Source organism: Rhinoraja longicauda, chromosome 1 (assembly GCF_053455715.1).
Source record: "Rhinoraja longicauda isolate Sanriku21f chromosome 1, sRhiLon1.1, whole genome shotgun sequence".
NCBI classification, from domain to species: Eukaryota; Metazoa; Chordata; class Chondrichthyes; order Rajiformes; family Arhynchobatidae; genus Rhinoraja; species Rhinoraja longicauda.
In genome coordinates this window covers 139,010,971-139,028,107 of record NC_135953.1, presented here as the reverse complement: position 1 = coordinate 139,028,107, position 17,137 = coordinate 139,010,971, and the positions used below count along the sequence as shown (strand labels likewise).

The window sequence follows — 17,137 nt, the reverse complement described above, 5'->3', positions numbered from 1 at the left end:
AATTTTTACATTTTACCCAGCCAATTAACCTACATACCTGTACGTCTTTGGAGTGTGGGAGGAAACCGAAGATCTCGGAGAAAACCCACGCAGGTCACGGGGAGGACGTACAAACTCCTTACAGTGCAGCACCCGTAGTCAGGATCGAACCTGAGTCTCCGGCGCTGCATTCGCTGTAAAGCAGCAACTCTACCGCTGCGCTACCGTGCCGTGTTATCTGATTTGATTGGATAGCACGCAGAGGAAAGCTTTTCTATGGTACCTTGGTACACGTAATATTAATCAACCGAAAACTAAACCTACCACCAGGCACCTGATGCAGTTGATGCCATCCTAATAAGGCAGGTATCACAAAATGCTGGAGTCCTCAGCGGGTCAGGCAGCATCTCTGGAGAGAAGGAACGGGTGACGTTTCGGGTCGAGACCCTTCTTTAGACTGATGTCAGGGGAGGGGGCGGGACAAAGAAAGGATATAGGTGGAGACAGGAAGACAGTGGGAGAACTGGGAAGGGGGAGGGGAAAGAGAGGGACAGAGGAACTATCCAAAGTTAGAGAAGTCAATGTTCATACCGCTGGGGTGTAAACTGCCCAAGCGAAATATGAGGTGCTGTTCCTCCAATTTGCGCTGGGCCCCACTATGACACTGGAGGAGGCCCATGACAGAAAGGTCAGACTGGGAGTGGGAGGGGGAGTTGAAGTGCTCAGCCACCGGGAGATCAGGTTGGTTAAGGCGGACTGAGCGAAGGTGTTGAGCGAAACGATCGCTGAGCCTGTGTTTGGTCTCGCCGACGTAGAGAAGTTGACATCTGGAGCAGCGGATACAATCGATGCATGTGATTGGGCTACAGGGTACCTGTTTACTTTAATATGCAGGAAGGAACTGCAGATGCTGGTTTAACCGGCAACAGGTATAGAAATGTGACAATGCACGCCACCGCATTCAGAGACAGTTTCTTCCCAGCTGTTATCAGGCAACTGAATCATCCTACCACAACCAGAGAGCAGTGCTGAACTACGACCTACCACTCATGTCCCTCCGACTATTCCCTGATCGGCCTTTGCTGGCTTTACCTTGCACTGAACATTATTCCCTTATCAGGTATCTGTACACTGTAAATGGATTGATTGCAATCATGTATTGTCTTTCCGCTGACTGGTTAGCGTACAAACAAAAAGCTTTTCACTGTACCTCGCTCGGTACACCTGACTATAAACTAAACTGAAACTAAACCAGGTAGATAGACACAAAATGCTGGAGTAACTCAGCGGGACAGGCAGCGTCTCTGGAGAGAAGGAACGGGTGATGTTTCGGGTCTGAAGAAGGGTCTCGACCCGAAACGTCACCCATTCCTTCTCGCCAGAGGTGCTGCCTGTCCCGCGGAGTCACGCCAGCGATTTGTGCCTAACCTTCTGCTCACAGATGTTTATATAGGGAAACTGAGGAGCTTTGATGTACATCAAATCAAAAACAGCCGGTGTGCAAGAACTCTTGGGAAGAGGTTGGTTTTTACCTTCGAATCAAAACGCCTTGCCACGGGAACTAGATTTCATCTGCTATGGGTGTGCTACATCATGTTATCTTTAGCGCCAGTAACACATTGAATCCCCATCAGTAACTGTGCAATTAGTGTCAAAGAAGGAAGCTTCGGACTGGCCTGGTCCTAAGAGAGGAGCTAAAATGGGAGCTGCAGGGTTTCCTGTGTGAGACCAGGCACAATTGATCACGGCTGCAAATACTTTGCTGCTCTGTGCTCATCAAAAAGTCATCACTCCGTCAAGATAAACTCTCCATGGGCACCAGGCAGCAGCAATATTACTACTTTGTACAGTACAGCAATAATACAATTTTTTTTTAAAAAAAGGGTGTCACGGTGGATTGTTGGACTTTATTAAGAAAATTTACCAGCCGGAAAAACAACTGCTGGGAACACCCAACATATCGGCCAGCTTCTGTAGAGGGAAATATAGTTTCATTGTCTGTGTGTCTGATAGTTTCATTGTCTTTGTGTCTAATATAGTTAACACTAGTTATAGTTAATATAGTTATCAAGTTTTAGATTTTAAATTTAGATTTAGAGATACAGCGCAGAAACAGGCCCTTCGGCCCACGGGGTCCGCGCCGCCCAGCGATCCCCGCACATTAACACTATCCTACACCCACTAGGGACAATTTTTACATTTGCCCAGCCAATTAACCTACATACCTGTACGTCTTTGGTGTGTGGGAGGACACCGAAGATCTCGGAGAAAACCCACGCAGGTCCCGGGGCGAACGTACAAACTCCATACAGACGGCACCCGTAGTCAGGATCGAACCTGAGTCTCCGGCGTTGCATTCGCTGTAAGGCAGCAACTCTACCGCTGCGCCACCGTGCTGCCCAAGTTGGGCCCAAACATCTCTTGCATTGATGCAGCACCCTCTCCTCCCCCCTCTCCCCTCCTCCCCTCCCCTCCCCCACCCTCCGATCCCCTACCCCTCCCGTCCCCCTCCCCCCCCTTCCCCTCCCCCCTTCCCCTCCCCCCCCTTCCCCTCCCCGCCACCATCCCACTCAACCCCCCCTTATCCTCCCTCCTCCCTCGCTCCCTCCTCCCCCCCTCCCTCTCCCCCCCCCCTCCCTCCCCCCCCTCCCTCCCTAGGAGATAGATTTAAACTTTAAAATGTGAATAACAAAAAATATAACACCGATTTCAGTGAAACTTCTTCCATTAGCACCAAAGGGACGACGGTGAGTAAGCTGGGTCTAACATTGTCGCGCTATCGTGTACCGTTTTGGCTGTAGTTCAGGAACAAACAAACAAACAAACAAACAAACAAACGAGAGTTTTAGTATGTGGATATCAGGTTGAAAATCCTTTGATTTGAGAATCATCAACCTGAAACTCTACCTTTAATTTATTTTATTTTTTTCCGCTTCAGGTACCTTCAAGTGAATTCCTGAGGCTTTTGCTTTTATTTCAGATTACCAGCAGGATAGCAGCTATTGTTGCAGCCCGTAAAGTGACAGGGCCAAGGCAAGTGGGAAGATTACATGCAGAGCATATCAAGTAGACAAACTGCAAGTTCACACCGTGTTTTCATTTCTATTTTAAGAAATCTAAAACTATATTTGAAACATGTTCTTCTGCATATAAGTTATATGCATTTGCTAATGAAAAGAAATAAGAGAAGCAATTAATGTTTTACACTGGAATATGCCTACAGCTTTATAGACAATAGACATAGATTTTAGATTTAGATTTTAGATTTAGAGATACAGCATGGAAACAGGCCCTTCGGCCCACCGAGTCCGTGCCGCCCAGCGACCCCCACACACCAACACTATCCTACACACACTAGGGACAATTTTTTAAAAACATTTGCCCAGCCAATTAACCTACATACCTGTACGTCTTTGGAGTGTGGGAGGAAACCGAATATCTCGGAGAAAACCCACGCAGGTCACGGGGAGAACGTACAAACTCCGTACAGACGGCGCCCGTAGTCAGGATCGAACTTGAGTCTCCGGCGCTGCATTCGCTGTAAGGCAGCAACTCTACCGCTGCGCCACCGTGCCGCCCCTTAGCTCTGCATTCAGACAACAACCTTTCTCTCAATGTCGGCAAGACTAGGTTAATTCCCGGAATGGCGGGACTGTCATATGTTGAAAGACTGGAGCGACTAGGCTTGTATACACTGGAATTTAGAAGGACGAGAGGAGATCTTATCGAAACGGATAAGATTATTAAGGGGTTGGACACGTTAGAGGCAGGAAACATGTTCCCAATGTTGGGGGACTCCAGAACAACACCCATTCCTTCTCTCCTGAGATGCTGCCTGACCCGCTGAGTTACTCCGGCATCTTATGAAATAAAAAACTTTGTAAAGTTAGTGTTCATTTGTAAAACATTAATATTGTAATTTCCTCTCTAAGGTATGATGAGAATTAAAAAAACTATTGAATTTCGGGGAGTGAATGAAAGATTAAAAACACCTTCAAACAAATTACAGAAAATACATTAGAGTGCTAGTCATAATTGACTATATTTCACAGAAGGAATCCAACAATAATGTCTTGTTAATTGTTCGTAATCTGAAAATGAACTAGACCGCCAGTAATCATTATAATTGTGTCCTCATATCTATATACTAAAACTCTCGTTTGTTTGTTTGTTTGTTCCTGGACTACGGCCAAAACGGTACACGATAGCGCGACAATTTTAAACCCACCTTACTCACCGTCGTCCCTTTGGTGCTAATGGAAGAGGTTTCATTGAAATCAGTGTTATATTTTTTAAGTTATTCACATTATAAAGTTTAAATCTATCTCCTAGGGAGGGAGGGGGAGGAGGGAGGATAAGGGGGGTTGAGGAGGATGGAGTGGGGGGGCGGGGAGGGGGATGGGGGTGGAGGGGAAAGGGGGAGGGGTGGAGGGGGACGGGATTGGGTGGAGGAATGGGAGGGGGGAAGGGAGAGGGAGGGAGGGAGGAGAGGGTGCTGCACCAATGCAGGAGAGGTTTGGGCCCAACGGATCCACTTGGTCTCGTACGTATCTAAGCTTTGGTATGTTGTAGGAAGGAACTGCAGATGCTGGTTTAAACCGAAGATAGACTCAAAAGGCTGGAGTAACGCAGCGGGACAGGCAGCATCTCTGGAGAGAAGGAATGGGTGTCGTTTCGGGTGGAGACCTGTCGTCAGGTCTGGAGAAGGGTCTCGACCCGAAACGTCACCCACTCCTCCTCTCCAGTGATGCTGCCTGTCCCGCTGAGTTACCCCAGCATTTTGTGTCTATCTAAGTTTTTGTTATAGAAACATAGAAAATAGGTGCAGGAGTAGGCCATTCGGCCCTTCGAGCCTGCACCGCCATTCAATATGATCATGGCTGATCATCCAACTCAGTATCCCGTACCTGCCTTCTCTCCATACCCCCTGATCCCTTTAGCCACAAGGGCCACATCTAACTCCCTCTTAAATATAGCCAATGAACTGGCCTCAACTACCTTCTGTGGCAGAGAATTCCACAGATTCACCACTCTCTGTGTGAAAAAAAACTTTCTCATCTCAGTCCTAAAAGACTTCCCCCTTATCCTTAAACTGTGACCCCTTGTTCTGGACTTCCCCAACATCGGGAACAATCTTCCTGCGTCTAGCCTGTCCAACCCCTTAAGAATTTTGTAAGTTTCTATAAGATCCCCCCTCAATCTTCTAAATGTTTGATACAGTTAAAACATGTTGTTAATCTTCTGGCCTTTCCACAGGAACGTTGTCCACTAAGTAGGGAATGCCATTTCCCCCCAAATTCCACTGGGGGCACTATCAGTCTGCAGTTTGTTGTTTCACTTCTGATGCGTTTGTTTATCATCTATTCGTTTGTAGATTTGGTTTTACACAACCAGCATCTTCACCGAGGCTGGTATAAGCAAGGACCGCATTCCCTACATCACTCTGAGCACCGGTGCCATTGAGATTATATCTTCAGTTATTTCCGTGAGTAAAATTTATAGTATTAAATATATATATTAAATATATACAGGGCATTGGTGAGACCGCACCTGGAGTATTGCGTACAGTTTTGGTCTCCTAATCTGAGGAAAGACATTCTTGCCATAGGGGGAGTACAGAGAAGGTTCACCAGATTGATTCCTGGGATGGCAGGACTTTCATATGAAGAAAGACTGGATAGACTCGGCTTGTACTCGCTGGAATTTAGAAGATTGAGGGGGGATCTTATAGAAACGTACAAAATTCTTAAGGGGTTGGACAGGCTGGATGCAGGAAGATTATTCCCGATGATGGGGAAGTCCAGAACAAGGAGTCGCAGTTTAAGGATAAGGGGGAAGTCTTTTAGGACCGAGATGAGAAAGTTTTTTTTTCACACAGAGAGTGGTGAATCTGTGGAATTCTCTGCCACAGAAGGTAGTTGAGGCCAGTTCATTGGCTATATTTAAGAGGGAGTTAGATGTGGCCCTTGTGGCTAAAGGGATCAGGGGGTATGGAGAGAAGGCAGGAACAGGATACTGAGTTGGATGATCAGCCATGATCATATTGAATGGCGGTGCAGGCTCGAAGGGCCGAATGGCCTACTCCTGCACCTATTTTCTATGTTTCTATATTTCTATAGAGCTTTGGGTCAACCAGCCACGATGAATTGGCTCTTTTATAAAACATTACAAATACTTTTTGGCTGATGTATTGTAATTGCTCTATGAGCTTCTGACTAACTGAATAGGTGGGTTTAAAACTTAGCTCTGTTTCGTTGTTTAACTTGTCAAAGCCATTTAAATATGATAAAAGGGACTCTTTAAAAAAAAATGTCATTATCAAAGTCAAAGTCAATTTTATTTGTCACATACACATAAATGCGCAGTGAAATGAAAGATTACCCACAGTCCAACAACAAGAGCAATAAAAATAAGCAATAACACACACACAATCACAAACCAACTAGGCTTGTATACACTGGAATTTAGAAGGATGAGAGGAGATCTTATCGAAACGTATAAGATTATTAAGGGGTTGGACATGTTAGAGGCAGGAAACATGTTCCCAATGTTGGGGGAGTCCAGAACCAGGGGCCACAGTTTAAGAATAAGGGGTAGGCCATTTAGAACTGAGATGAGGAAAAACCTTTTTCAGTCAGAGAGTTGTGAATCTGTGGAATTCTCTGCCTCAGAAGGCAGTGGAGAAAAATTATCTGAATGCATTCAAGAGAGAGTTAGATAGAGCTCTTAAGGATAGCGGAGTCAGGGGCTATGGGGAGAAGGCAAGAACGGGGTACTGATTGAGAATGATCAGCCATGATCACATTGACTGGTGGTGCTGACTCGAAGGGCCGAATGGCCTCTTCCTGCACCTATTGTCTATTGTATATAACACCAAACAAATGCTCTTACCAGTTAAAGTGTCTGGCAACACTGAGCACCTCCGCTCAGTCCGCCTTGGCCTACGCGATCTCCCGGTTGCCAAACACTTTAACTCCCCCCTCCCGTTCCCACTCCGACCATGTTGCCCTGGGCCGCCTCCATTGTCAGAGTGAGGCCCAACGCAAGTTGGAGGAACAGCACCTCGTATTTCGCTTGGGCAGCTTACACCACAGTGGTATGAACGTCGTTTTCTCCAACATCAAGTAACCCGAGCATTCCCTCTCTCTCCGTCCCTCCCCCATCCTAGTTGTTCTACTAGTTTCACTGTCCTCCTGCTCGCTTTTGCTGCTTGCACCCACACCTTGTCGCCTTCTCTGTCGCCAACAATGGACCATTGTTCGCTCTTTTCACACACTTTCATTCATTTGTTTCTTCGTACCTTTTCACGTCCCTAATTTCCCTCTCCCCTGATTCTCAGTCTGAAGAAGGGTCTCGAGGCAAAAACTTCACCTCTTCCCTCTCTCCAGCGATGCTGCCTGGCCCGCTGAGTTACTCCAGAAAATAACTGCAGATGCTGGTACAAATCGAAGGTATTAATTTCACAAAATGCTGGAGTAACTCAGCAGGTCAGGCAGCATCTCAGGAGAGAAGGAATGGGTGACGTTTCAGGTCGCGAGAAGTGACCATAGTAATGTCACCGTAATGTAAGAAAATTCAGTCTGAAGAAGGGTCTCGACCCGAAACGTCACCCATTCCTTCTCTCCTGAGATGCTGCCTGACCTGCTGAGATACTGCAGCATTTTGTAAAATAAATACCAGCATTTTGTGTCTGTCTACTTTGCAGGCAAAGTTCAAATTGTCATGCAAATTCCACTCAATCAATCCATCAGTCCAGAAAGATTCACCTGTGGCCATTGTGTGCGTTCTAGGGTAGATGCTTAAGCCTTGGTTATTGTACTGAGTTTGCAAATCTTTCCCCCTCACAGCCCCATTAGTCCCCTGCAGATCCAGGGAAGAGAAAATCAGTGATGGCAATAAAACGGATTAGTGCCATATTTTTTACTGCAATGTGATTAGACTTTGAAGCGTTTATCCCTAAACCCCTTCTCCTGACTCCATTCACACCTCACTCTGCCTCAGCATGATGCGTATAAGTTTTATACGTTTCTTTAACTTGATAGAAACGTATACAATTATAAAAGGACTGGACAAGCTGGATGCAGGAAAAATGTTCCCAATGTTGGGGGAGTCCAGAACCAGGGGCCACACAGTTTTAGAATAAAGGGGAGGCCATTTAAAACTGAGTTGAGAAAAAAACTTTTTCACCCAGAGAGTTGTGAATTTGTGGAATTCTCTGCCACAGAGGGCAGTGGAGGCCGATTCACTGGATGAATTTAAAAGTTTGAGCTAGCGGAATCAAGGGATATGGGGAGAAGGCAGGCACAGGTTACTGATTGTGGATGGTCAGCCATGATCACAATGAATGACGGTGCTGGCTCGAAGGGCCAAATGGCCTCCTCCTGCACCTATTTTCTATGTCCATGGCAAGGCCAGCAGCATAATCAAGGACGAGTCGCACCCTGGCCACTCCCACTTCTCTCCCATCAGGCAAAAGGTATAGAAGTGTGAAAACGCACAGCACCAGATTCAGGGACAGTTTCTTCCCAGCTGTTATCAGGCAACTGAATCAACCTACCACAACCAGAGAGCAGTGCTGAACTACTATCTACCTCTTTGGTGACTTTTCTGGCTTTACCTTGCACTAAACGTTATTCCCTTATCATGTATCTATACACTGTAAATGGATCGATTGTAATCATGTATTGTCTTTCAGCTGACTGGAGAGCGCGCAACAATAAATGTGACAATAAACTAAACTGTCACTGATCATAAAATGGGTTAATTCTATGAAAATCACCGAGACGGCACGGTGGCGCAGCGGTAGAGTTGCTACCCTACTGCACTTTCAGCACCAGAGACGCGGGTTCATTCCCGACTGCGGGTGCTATCTGTACGGAGTTTGCACGTTCTCCCCGTGACCTGCGTGGGTTTTCTCGGAGATCTTCGGTTTCCTCCCACACTCCAAAGACATACGGGTTTGTAGGCTAATTGGCTTGGTGTGATTGTAAATTGCCCCTAGTGTGTGTAGGATAGTGTTAATGTGCGGGGATTCCTGGTCGGTGCGGACTCGGTGGGCCGAAGGGCCTCTTTCTAAGCTATGTCCATGCAGTATAATGTCAGACTAAGAAAATAACTGCAGATGCTGGTACAAATCGAAGGTATTTATTCACAAAATGCTGGAGTAACTCAGCAGGTCAGGCAGCATGTCAGGAGAGAAGGAATGGGCGACGTTTCGGGTCGAGACGTCACCCATTCCTTCTCCCCTGAGATGCTGCCTGACCTGCTGAGTTACTCCAGCATTTTGTGCACTATAATGTCTGCTCTTTTGGATTGACTGTTTTCTTTCTGTGACTCTAAATCTAAGTGATTTCAAGGACCTTCCATTCAGCCACACTATTTAAAACTCCTTGACCATTTGACACATATGACTAAAATCACATCCATAGGAACCAACCACTGTGTAGCTTGTATCATATTCATATATTTTATGCTTTCAGATCACAATTTTAGAAACCAGCTTTTTGTATTGAAGTGGTTTACTGGAATGGAATAATTATCCATTTTATGTTGAATGCAATAATAATCCATGCAAAGTGCAGTTGAATGATTTTAATAAGGGATTGCACTTCAGGCACAAACCATCAAATATTGGCAGCATCAAATGTACCCAGGGAAGTGTCACAACTATTCTGATTCAGTTCAGTTTATTGTCACGTGTACCGAGGTACAGTGAAAAGCTGCCGACCAGTCGGCAGAAAGACAATACATGTTTACAATCGATACATTTACAGTGTATAGATACATGATAAGGGAATATAGGACAGATCTGTAAGGAGTTTAAACATAGAAACATAGAAATATAGAAAATAGGTGCAGGAGTAGGCCATTCGGCCCTTCGAGTCAGCACCGCCATTCAATATGATCATGGCTGATCATCCAAAATCAGTACCCTGTTCATGTTTTCTCCCCATATCCCTTGATTCCGTTAGCCCTAAGAGCTATAAGAGCTGTCCTAAATGGCCTACCCCTTATTCTTAAATTGTGACCGCTGTTTCTGGACTGCCCCCAACATCGGGAGCATTTTTCCTGCATCCAGCCTGTCCAATCCCTTAAGAATTTTATAAGTTTAAGAAGATCGTACATAGTTAAAGTAAGAAATGGTGCTGTAGCAATAGAGATTTAAGAGTGTTGAGCGATTGGAATATGAGTTTTGTAAATCTGCTTGTGTGGCTAGCACGCAAATAGTCGCCTGTGTTGGGCGCCATCTTGGAATAATAGTTCCAGTCGGAGTTGCAGCAAATTACTCCCTGAATTATAATTTATAATTATGATTATTAGTAAAATCTATGAGCTCCTGTGCAACCATTTTTGTTCATGTACAACTTAAACTGCCATGCAATTAATCTATTGTAGTCAACTCTTGTTGCCTCCCAACTAGGGTTGCCAACTTTCTCATTTCCAAATAAGGGACAAAAGGTGATGTCACCGCACGTGACCTCACCCAGCCAGCGGCCACGTGCTCCCGCTCCACCAATGGCGGCTGCCCGGGCTGGGAGGCGGGTTGCTACGCAACCTCCATTAGGCGGCGCCCGGGCCTCCGGGCCTCCACTGTCCGGGTCTAAAGCGGCCCCCGGGCCTACAGTGTCCGGGACTACAGTGTCCGCACCTACAGCACCCCCCCCCCCCCCCCCCCCCCCCCGGGCCTAATACGGGACAAGGGCGGACCCGTACGGGACAAGGGCGGACCCGTACGGGACAAACCAATTTAGCCCTATATACAGGAAGTCCCGGCTGATACGGGACAGTTGGCAACCTTACTCCCAATTCTTGTACTCACTGCCCTGACCATGAAGGCAAATGCACCAAATGCCTTCTTCACCACCCTGTGTGTGTGTGTCGCCATTTTTAAGGAACTGTGTACTCGTACCACTAAATCTCTGTTCGAAAGCGCTCACCAGGACCAGGCCAATTACTGTGCAAGTTGTGCCCTGGATTAACTTCCACTACAGGTGGCACGGTGGCGCAGCGGTAGAGTAGCTGCCTATCAGCGTCAGAGACCCGGGCGATGGTTGCTGGCTGTATGGTGTCTGTACGTTCTCCCGGTGACTGCGTGGGTGTATGCCAGGTGCTCCGGTTTCCACCCACATTCCGAAGACATGGAGGTTGCTAGGTTAAATGGCTTCTGTAAATTATCCCTAGTGGGGTCGGCTAGAAATAATGCACAGCTGACCGCTGGTCGGTGTGGACATGGTGGGCCAAAAGCCTTATTTCCACGGTGTATCTCTAAAACTAAAACTAAATGCCACACCTTGCTCTTGTCCGCGTGGAATTCCATCGGCTGTACTTTGGTCCACATTCCAAGTTGGTCGAGATCCATATTGCTGTCACCTGTAAACTTATCAATCATGCCAACTACGTTGTCATTCAAGTCAAGATAAGGTCATAAGGTCACGTGATAGGAGCAGAATTAGGCCATTCGGCCCATCAAGTCATGCCAAGAGACAACACCGGGACAAACCCGAGCCCCAGTATAATCATCCAGTCACCCTCAGAATGTGGCACGGTCTGAATACCATCACTGCAAAGCAAAGTCAGGCATCATCACTGGTGTGAGTGCAGCCTTGCCGGATGAACTGAATGCTTTCTACGTTTGCTTTCAGCAGAAGCCCAATAAGGTAATCCGTCCCATCAGAATCAAGTGTGCCTCTTCCCAGGGTGACCGTTGCAAAAGTCAGTTCGGCCTTCATAACGGTGAACCCATGGAAAGCAACTTGCCCAGGCAGCGTCCTTAGGAACTGAGCCGACCAGCTAGCGGGAGTGTTCACATCCATCTTTAATCTCTCCCTACTCCGTTCTGAGGTACCCACCTGCTTCAAGAAGACCACCATCATCCCGGTGCCAAAGAAAAGCAAGCCCTCATGCCTTAACCACTACCGTCCAGTGGCCTTGACATCCACCATCATTAAATGTTTTGAGAGGCTGGTTATGGAAGGCATTAAATCGAGTCTACCCAACAGCCTTGACCCACTGCAGTTTGCCTACCACCACAACAGGTCCATGAGATTGCCATCGCCCTGGCCCTACACTCATCCCTGGAACAATTTGGATAAGAGAGCTGGACTCTTATTCATAGACACAAAATGCTGGAGTAACTCAGTGGGACGAAAGAAGGGTCTCGACCCGAAACGTCACCCATTCCTTCTCTCCAGAGATGCATCACACCACGGTTTGGGAACAGCTCCACCCAAGACCGCAAGACGTTGCAGAGAATTGTGGACACAGCCCAGACCATCACTCAAACCAACCTCCCTTCCATTGACTCCATCTGTACTTCACCCTGCCTCGGCAAGGCCAGCAGCATAATCAAGGACCAGTCTCACCCCGGCCACTCCCTCTTCTCCCCTCTCCCATCGGGCAAGAAGTACAGAAGTGTGGAAACGCACACCTCCAGATTCAGTGACAGTTTCTTCCCAGCTGTTATCAGGCAACTGAAGCATCCTATCTCCAACTAGAGAGCAGTTTTGAGCTACCTTCTACCTCATTGGAGACCCTTGAACTATTTTTAATTGGACTTTATCTTGCACTAAACATTTCCCCCTTTATCCCGCATCTATACACCGTGGACGGCTCGATTGTAATTATGTATTGTCTTTCCGCTGACTGGATAGCACGCATCAAAAGCTTTACGCTCCACCTCAGTACACGTGACAATCAACTGACCGAAACTAAACTAAACTGAATGCACCTGGATATTTTGCATTGACAATACGGTCCTTGATATTATTGCAGTGTTAAAACGCAATAATATCTGGCACGGTGGCGCAGCGGTAGAGTTGCTGCCTTACTGCGAATGCAGCGCCGGAGACTCAGGTTCGATCCCGACTACGGGCGCCGTCTGTACGGAGTTTGTACGTTCTCCCCGTGACCTGCGTGGGTTTTCTCCGAGATCTTCGGTTTCCTCCCACACTCCAAAGACGTACAGGTATGTAGGTTAATTGACTGGGTAAATGTAAAAATTGTCCCTAGTGGGTGTAGGATAGTGTTAATGTGCGGGGATCGCTGGGCGGCGCGGACTCAGTGGGCCGAAGGGCCTGTTTCCACGCTGTATCTCTAAAAATATCTAAAATCTAAAATATCAGAAATGGGGAAGCTATAATTCATAATTTGGTTATTCAAACACATCTACACAGGTAAGAAGAGAAGTGACCATAGTAATGTCACCGTAATGTAAGAAAATTCAGTCTGAAGAAGGGTCTCGACCCGAAACGTCACCCATTCCTTCTCTCCTGAGATGCTGCCTGACCTGCTGAGTTACTCCAGCATTTTGTGAATATAGTAATGTCACCACTATGTATAGCATATAGTGTAAAGTATTCATGAATGAGGGTTGCCAACTGTCCCGTATTAGCCGGGACATCCCGTATTTTGGGCTAAATTGGTTTTCCCCAGACGGGACCATATTAGGCACGGGGGGCGCTTTAGGCCCGGACACTGTAGGCCCCGACACTGAAGGCCCCAACGCTGTAGGTCCCGACATTCTAGGTTTCTGACATTTTAGCTCCAGACAGTCTAGGTCCGGAGGCCCGGGCACCGCCTTACGTAGAGAGCAGTCTTGAGCAACCTTCTACCTCATTGGAGACCCTTGAACTATCTTTAATTGGACTTTATTTTTAGCAACCGCCTTCCAGCCCGGGCGGCCGCCGTTGGTGGAGCGGGAACACGTGGCCACTGGCTGGGTGAGGGGCAGTGACGTCACCTTGTCCCGTATCTGGGAGTGAGATAGTTGGCAACCCTATCATGAACTCACCCTACATCTGCAATCAAATGAAATGAGGTTTACAAAATGCTTTTTGGGGGGATTCCTTCAAAGAACCTTCTAAACCAGCCATTGTATCGTGATAATGGATTTAAATAACCTTCTTATTGAAATAATCATCATTACATTTTTTAATATTGGAGTTTACTTCAGATAGCTCAGCAGTTTTACTCCTGTGCGTTAATACACTATAAACAATTGGTTTATGATTTTAATCATCATGTTTGACATTTATTAGCTTGTGCGATGCAGACAATAAAACAGGTTATATTCATTAGTTCTCTCTCCATTCTCTGAGTGGGTGGGTTTAAACTAAATTTGCAAGTGTGTGGGATCCATTCTCGGATCAAGCTTTGATGCCTTAATGCGAGGAGCATTTGTAATAAGGTGGATGAATTTAATGTGCAGTTAGTAGTTAAGGCATATGATGGAGTTGAATTGAATTGAATTGAATACATTTTATTAGCCAAGTATGTATACATGCAAGGAGTTTTACCTTGGTGCTTTGCTCATAACGCTTACACCACAATATACAGTAGACAATTAAAAATAAAACATTCTAATTTAAACATGTGAAGGATGAAATAAAATACCAGGGCAAAAGGAGGCTACAGACTTTTGGTTATTGAGTAGAGCTTACTGCTCGTGGGGAAAAAAAAGCTGTTTTTATGTCTGGCTGTGGCTGCTTTGACAGTCTGGAGTCGCCTTCCAGAGGGAAATGCTTCGAAGAGTTTGTGGCCAGGGTGGGAGGGGTCAGAGATGATCTTGCCCGCTCGTTTCCTGGCCCTTGTAGTGTACAGTTCGTCAATGGGGGGAAGGTTGCAGCCAACAACCTTCTCAGCTGATCGAACGATCCGTTGCAGCCTCCGGATGTCGTGCTTAGTGGCTGAGCCAAACCAGACCATGATGGAGAAGGTGAGGACGGACTCAATGATAGCAGTATAGAATTGGACCATCATTGCCTCTGGCAGATTGTGTTTCTTCAGTTGCCGCAGGATGTACATCCTCTGTTGGGCCTTTTTGACTGTGGAGTCGATGGTGGCCCCCCATTTAAGGTCCCTGGAGATGATGGTTCCAAGGAACTTAAATGACCCCACAGATGTGACTGTGGTGTTGTTGATGGTGAGTGGGGGGAGGGGAGGGGAGGGGGATCTCTCCTAAAGTCTACAATCAATTACGGATTACGGAGACATGGCTCCAGGGTGACCACTGCTGGGAGCAAAACATGCAGGGGTATTCAATATTCAGGAAGGGTAGACAGAAAGGAAGAGGTGGTGGGGTGGCACCTAGGGATGAGGGAGGTGAGAGGCTGGAAGTCAGTATGGATGGTGATGTCCAGTGGACAGAATAGGCATGACAGGGGGCGAAGACATTGAGTTAAATTGCACTTATTAATGCAAGAGGCTTGACGGGGAAGGCAGATGAACTCAGGGTATGCATAGATACTTGCGGCTGGTATGTTGTAGCCATTACGGAAACCAGGCTAAGAGAGGAACAGAACTGGCAGCTTAATGTTCCAGGGTACAGATGATACATGAGAGATAGTGGGGCTAAGCAAGGAGGGCTGTCACCTTATTAGAAACATAGAAACATAGACAATAGGTGCAGGAGGAGGCCATACGGCCCTTCGAGCCAGCACCGCCATTCAACATGATCACGGCTGATCACCCAGAATCAGTACCCTGTTCCTGCTTTCTCCCCATACCCCTTGATTCCGTTAGCCCTAAGAGCTCTATCTAACTCTCTCTTGAATATTGATTAAGGGGAATAGATTAAGGGTAGTGAAAACGGCAGTAGTCCAAGGTGACATGACTGACGTCTGAAGAAGGGTCTCGACCCGAAAGATCACCCCCCCATTCCTTCTCTCCAGAGATGCTGCCTGCCCCGCTGAGTTACTCCAGCATTTTGTGTCTACGTTTGATTTGAACTGCAGATGCTGATCTGCAGTTCCTTCCTGATATTGCTGATGGTTCATCCAGTGAATCTGTGTGTGGGTGGTGCCAAGAAATAGACGGGGCATGATCACCTTGTTGGGAGTGTACTGCAGGCTCCCAAATAGTCAGCTGGAATTACAGGAGCAAATATCCCAAGGGATTGCAGGCAGCTGTAAAGCTAATAAGGTATTCATGGTGGCAGATATTAACTTTCCCAATATAGACTGGGTCTGTCATAGTGCCAAGGGCTTGCACATGATGGAATTAGTGAAACCTGTTCAGGAATCTTTCCTCAGGCAATATGTAGAAGACCCTACATTTTATTATAGAGATACAGCGCGGAAACAGGTCCTTCGGCCCACCGGGTCCGCACCGCCCAGCGATCCCCGCACATTAACACTATCCTACAAACACTAGGGACAATTTTTACATTTACCAGACCAATTAACCTACAAACCTGTACGTCTTTGGAGCTTGGGAGGAAACCGAAGATCTCGGAGAAAACCCACGCAGGTGACGGGGAGAACGTACAAACTCCGTACAGACAGCACCCGTAGTCGGGATCGAACCCGGGTCTCCGGCGCTGCATTCGCTGTAAGGCAGCAACTCTACCACTGCGCCAACTTGACTGCCCAAACACGGGTGACATGGGAGAGGGCAAAACTGGATCTACTCTTAGGGAACAGGGAAGACCAAGCAGCCGAGGTGTTGGTGAGTGGACATTTTGGAACCAGCGGTCATTAGTTGGGCGGCACGGTGGCGCAGTGGTAGAGTTGCTGCCTTACAGCGAATGCAGCGCCAGAGACCCGGGTTCCATCTCGACCACGGATGCTGTCTGTACGAAGTTTGTACGTTCTCCCTGTGACCCGCGTGGGTTTTCTACGAGATCTTCGGTTTCCTCCCACACTCCAAAGACGTACAGGTATGTAGGTTAATTGGCTGGGCAAATGTAAAAATTGTCCCTAGTGGGTGTAGGATAGTGTTAATGTGCGGGGATCGCTGGGCGGCGCGGACTCGGTGGGCCGAAGGGCCTGTTTCCGCGCTGTGTCTCTAAACTAAGTGACTGAGCAGTTTTATTCACGCAAGAATGTAATCTTCTCGGCAACGCCCACTACAGATTCTGTACGTACTCATATATGTGTGGGCGTTGTGCCCGCCCACACAGCGAAGACCAATTATTATTTGACAAGAATCCATGGTGAGACATCTGGGCAGCAGGACCACTGAAGACCTCCAGCAACCGGTGGATTGGGAGGAAGAAACATAAAAAACAGGTGCAGGAGGAGGCCATTCGGCCCTTCGAGCCACCACCGCCATTCATTGTGATCATGGCTGATCATCCACAGTCAGTAACCCGTGCCGGCCTTCTCCCCATATCCCTTGATTCCGCTAGCCCCCAGAGCTCTATCTCACTCTCTTTTAAATC

General features: G+C 47.2%; 1 protein-coding gene across 5 annotated transcripts in view; it reads left to right on the top strand.

The window, feature by feature from the left end:
- Window positions 1–17,137, top strand: part of slc2a9l2 (solute carrier family 2 member 9, like 2) — a 250,648-nt gene that overhangs the window by 133,536 nt on the left and 99,975 nt on the right. For 4 of the 5 annotated variants that reach the window (XM_078407285.1, XM_078407305.1, XM_078407296.1 and 1 more), the window contains one exon: window positions 5,354–5,464. The exons of the other annotated variant lie outside the window; for it this stretch is intronic. In XM_078407285.1, coding sequence (XP_078263411.1) covers window positions 5,354–5,464 — 111 coding nt within the window. The remainder of the gene's footprint in view (window positions 1–5,353; window positions 5,465–17,137) is intronic. 5 annotated transcript variants of the gene reach the window in all.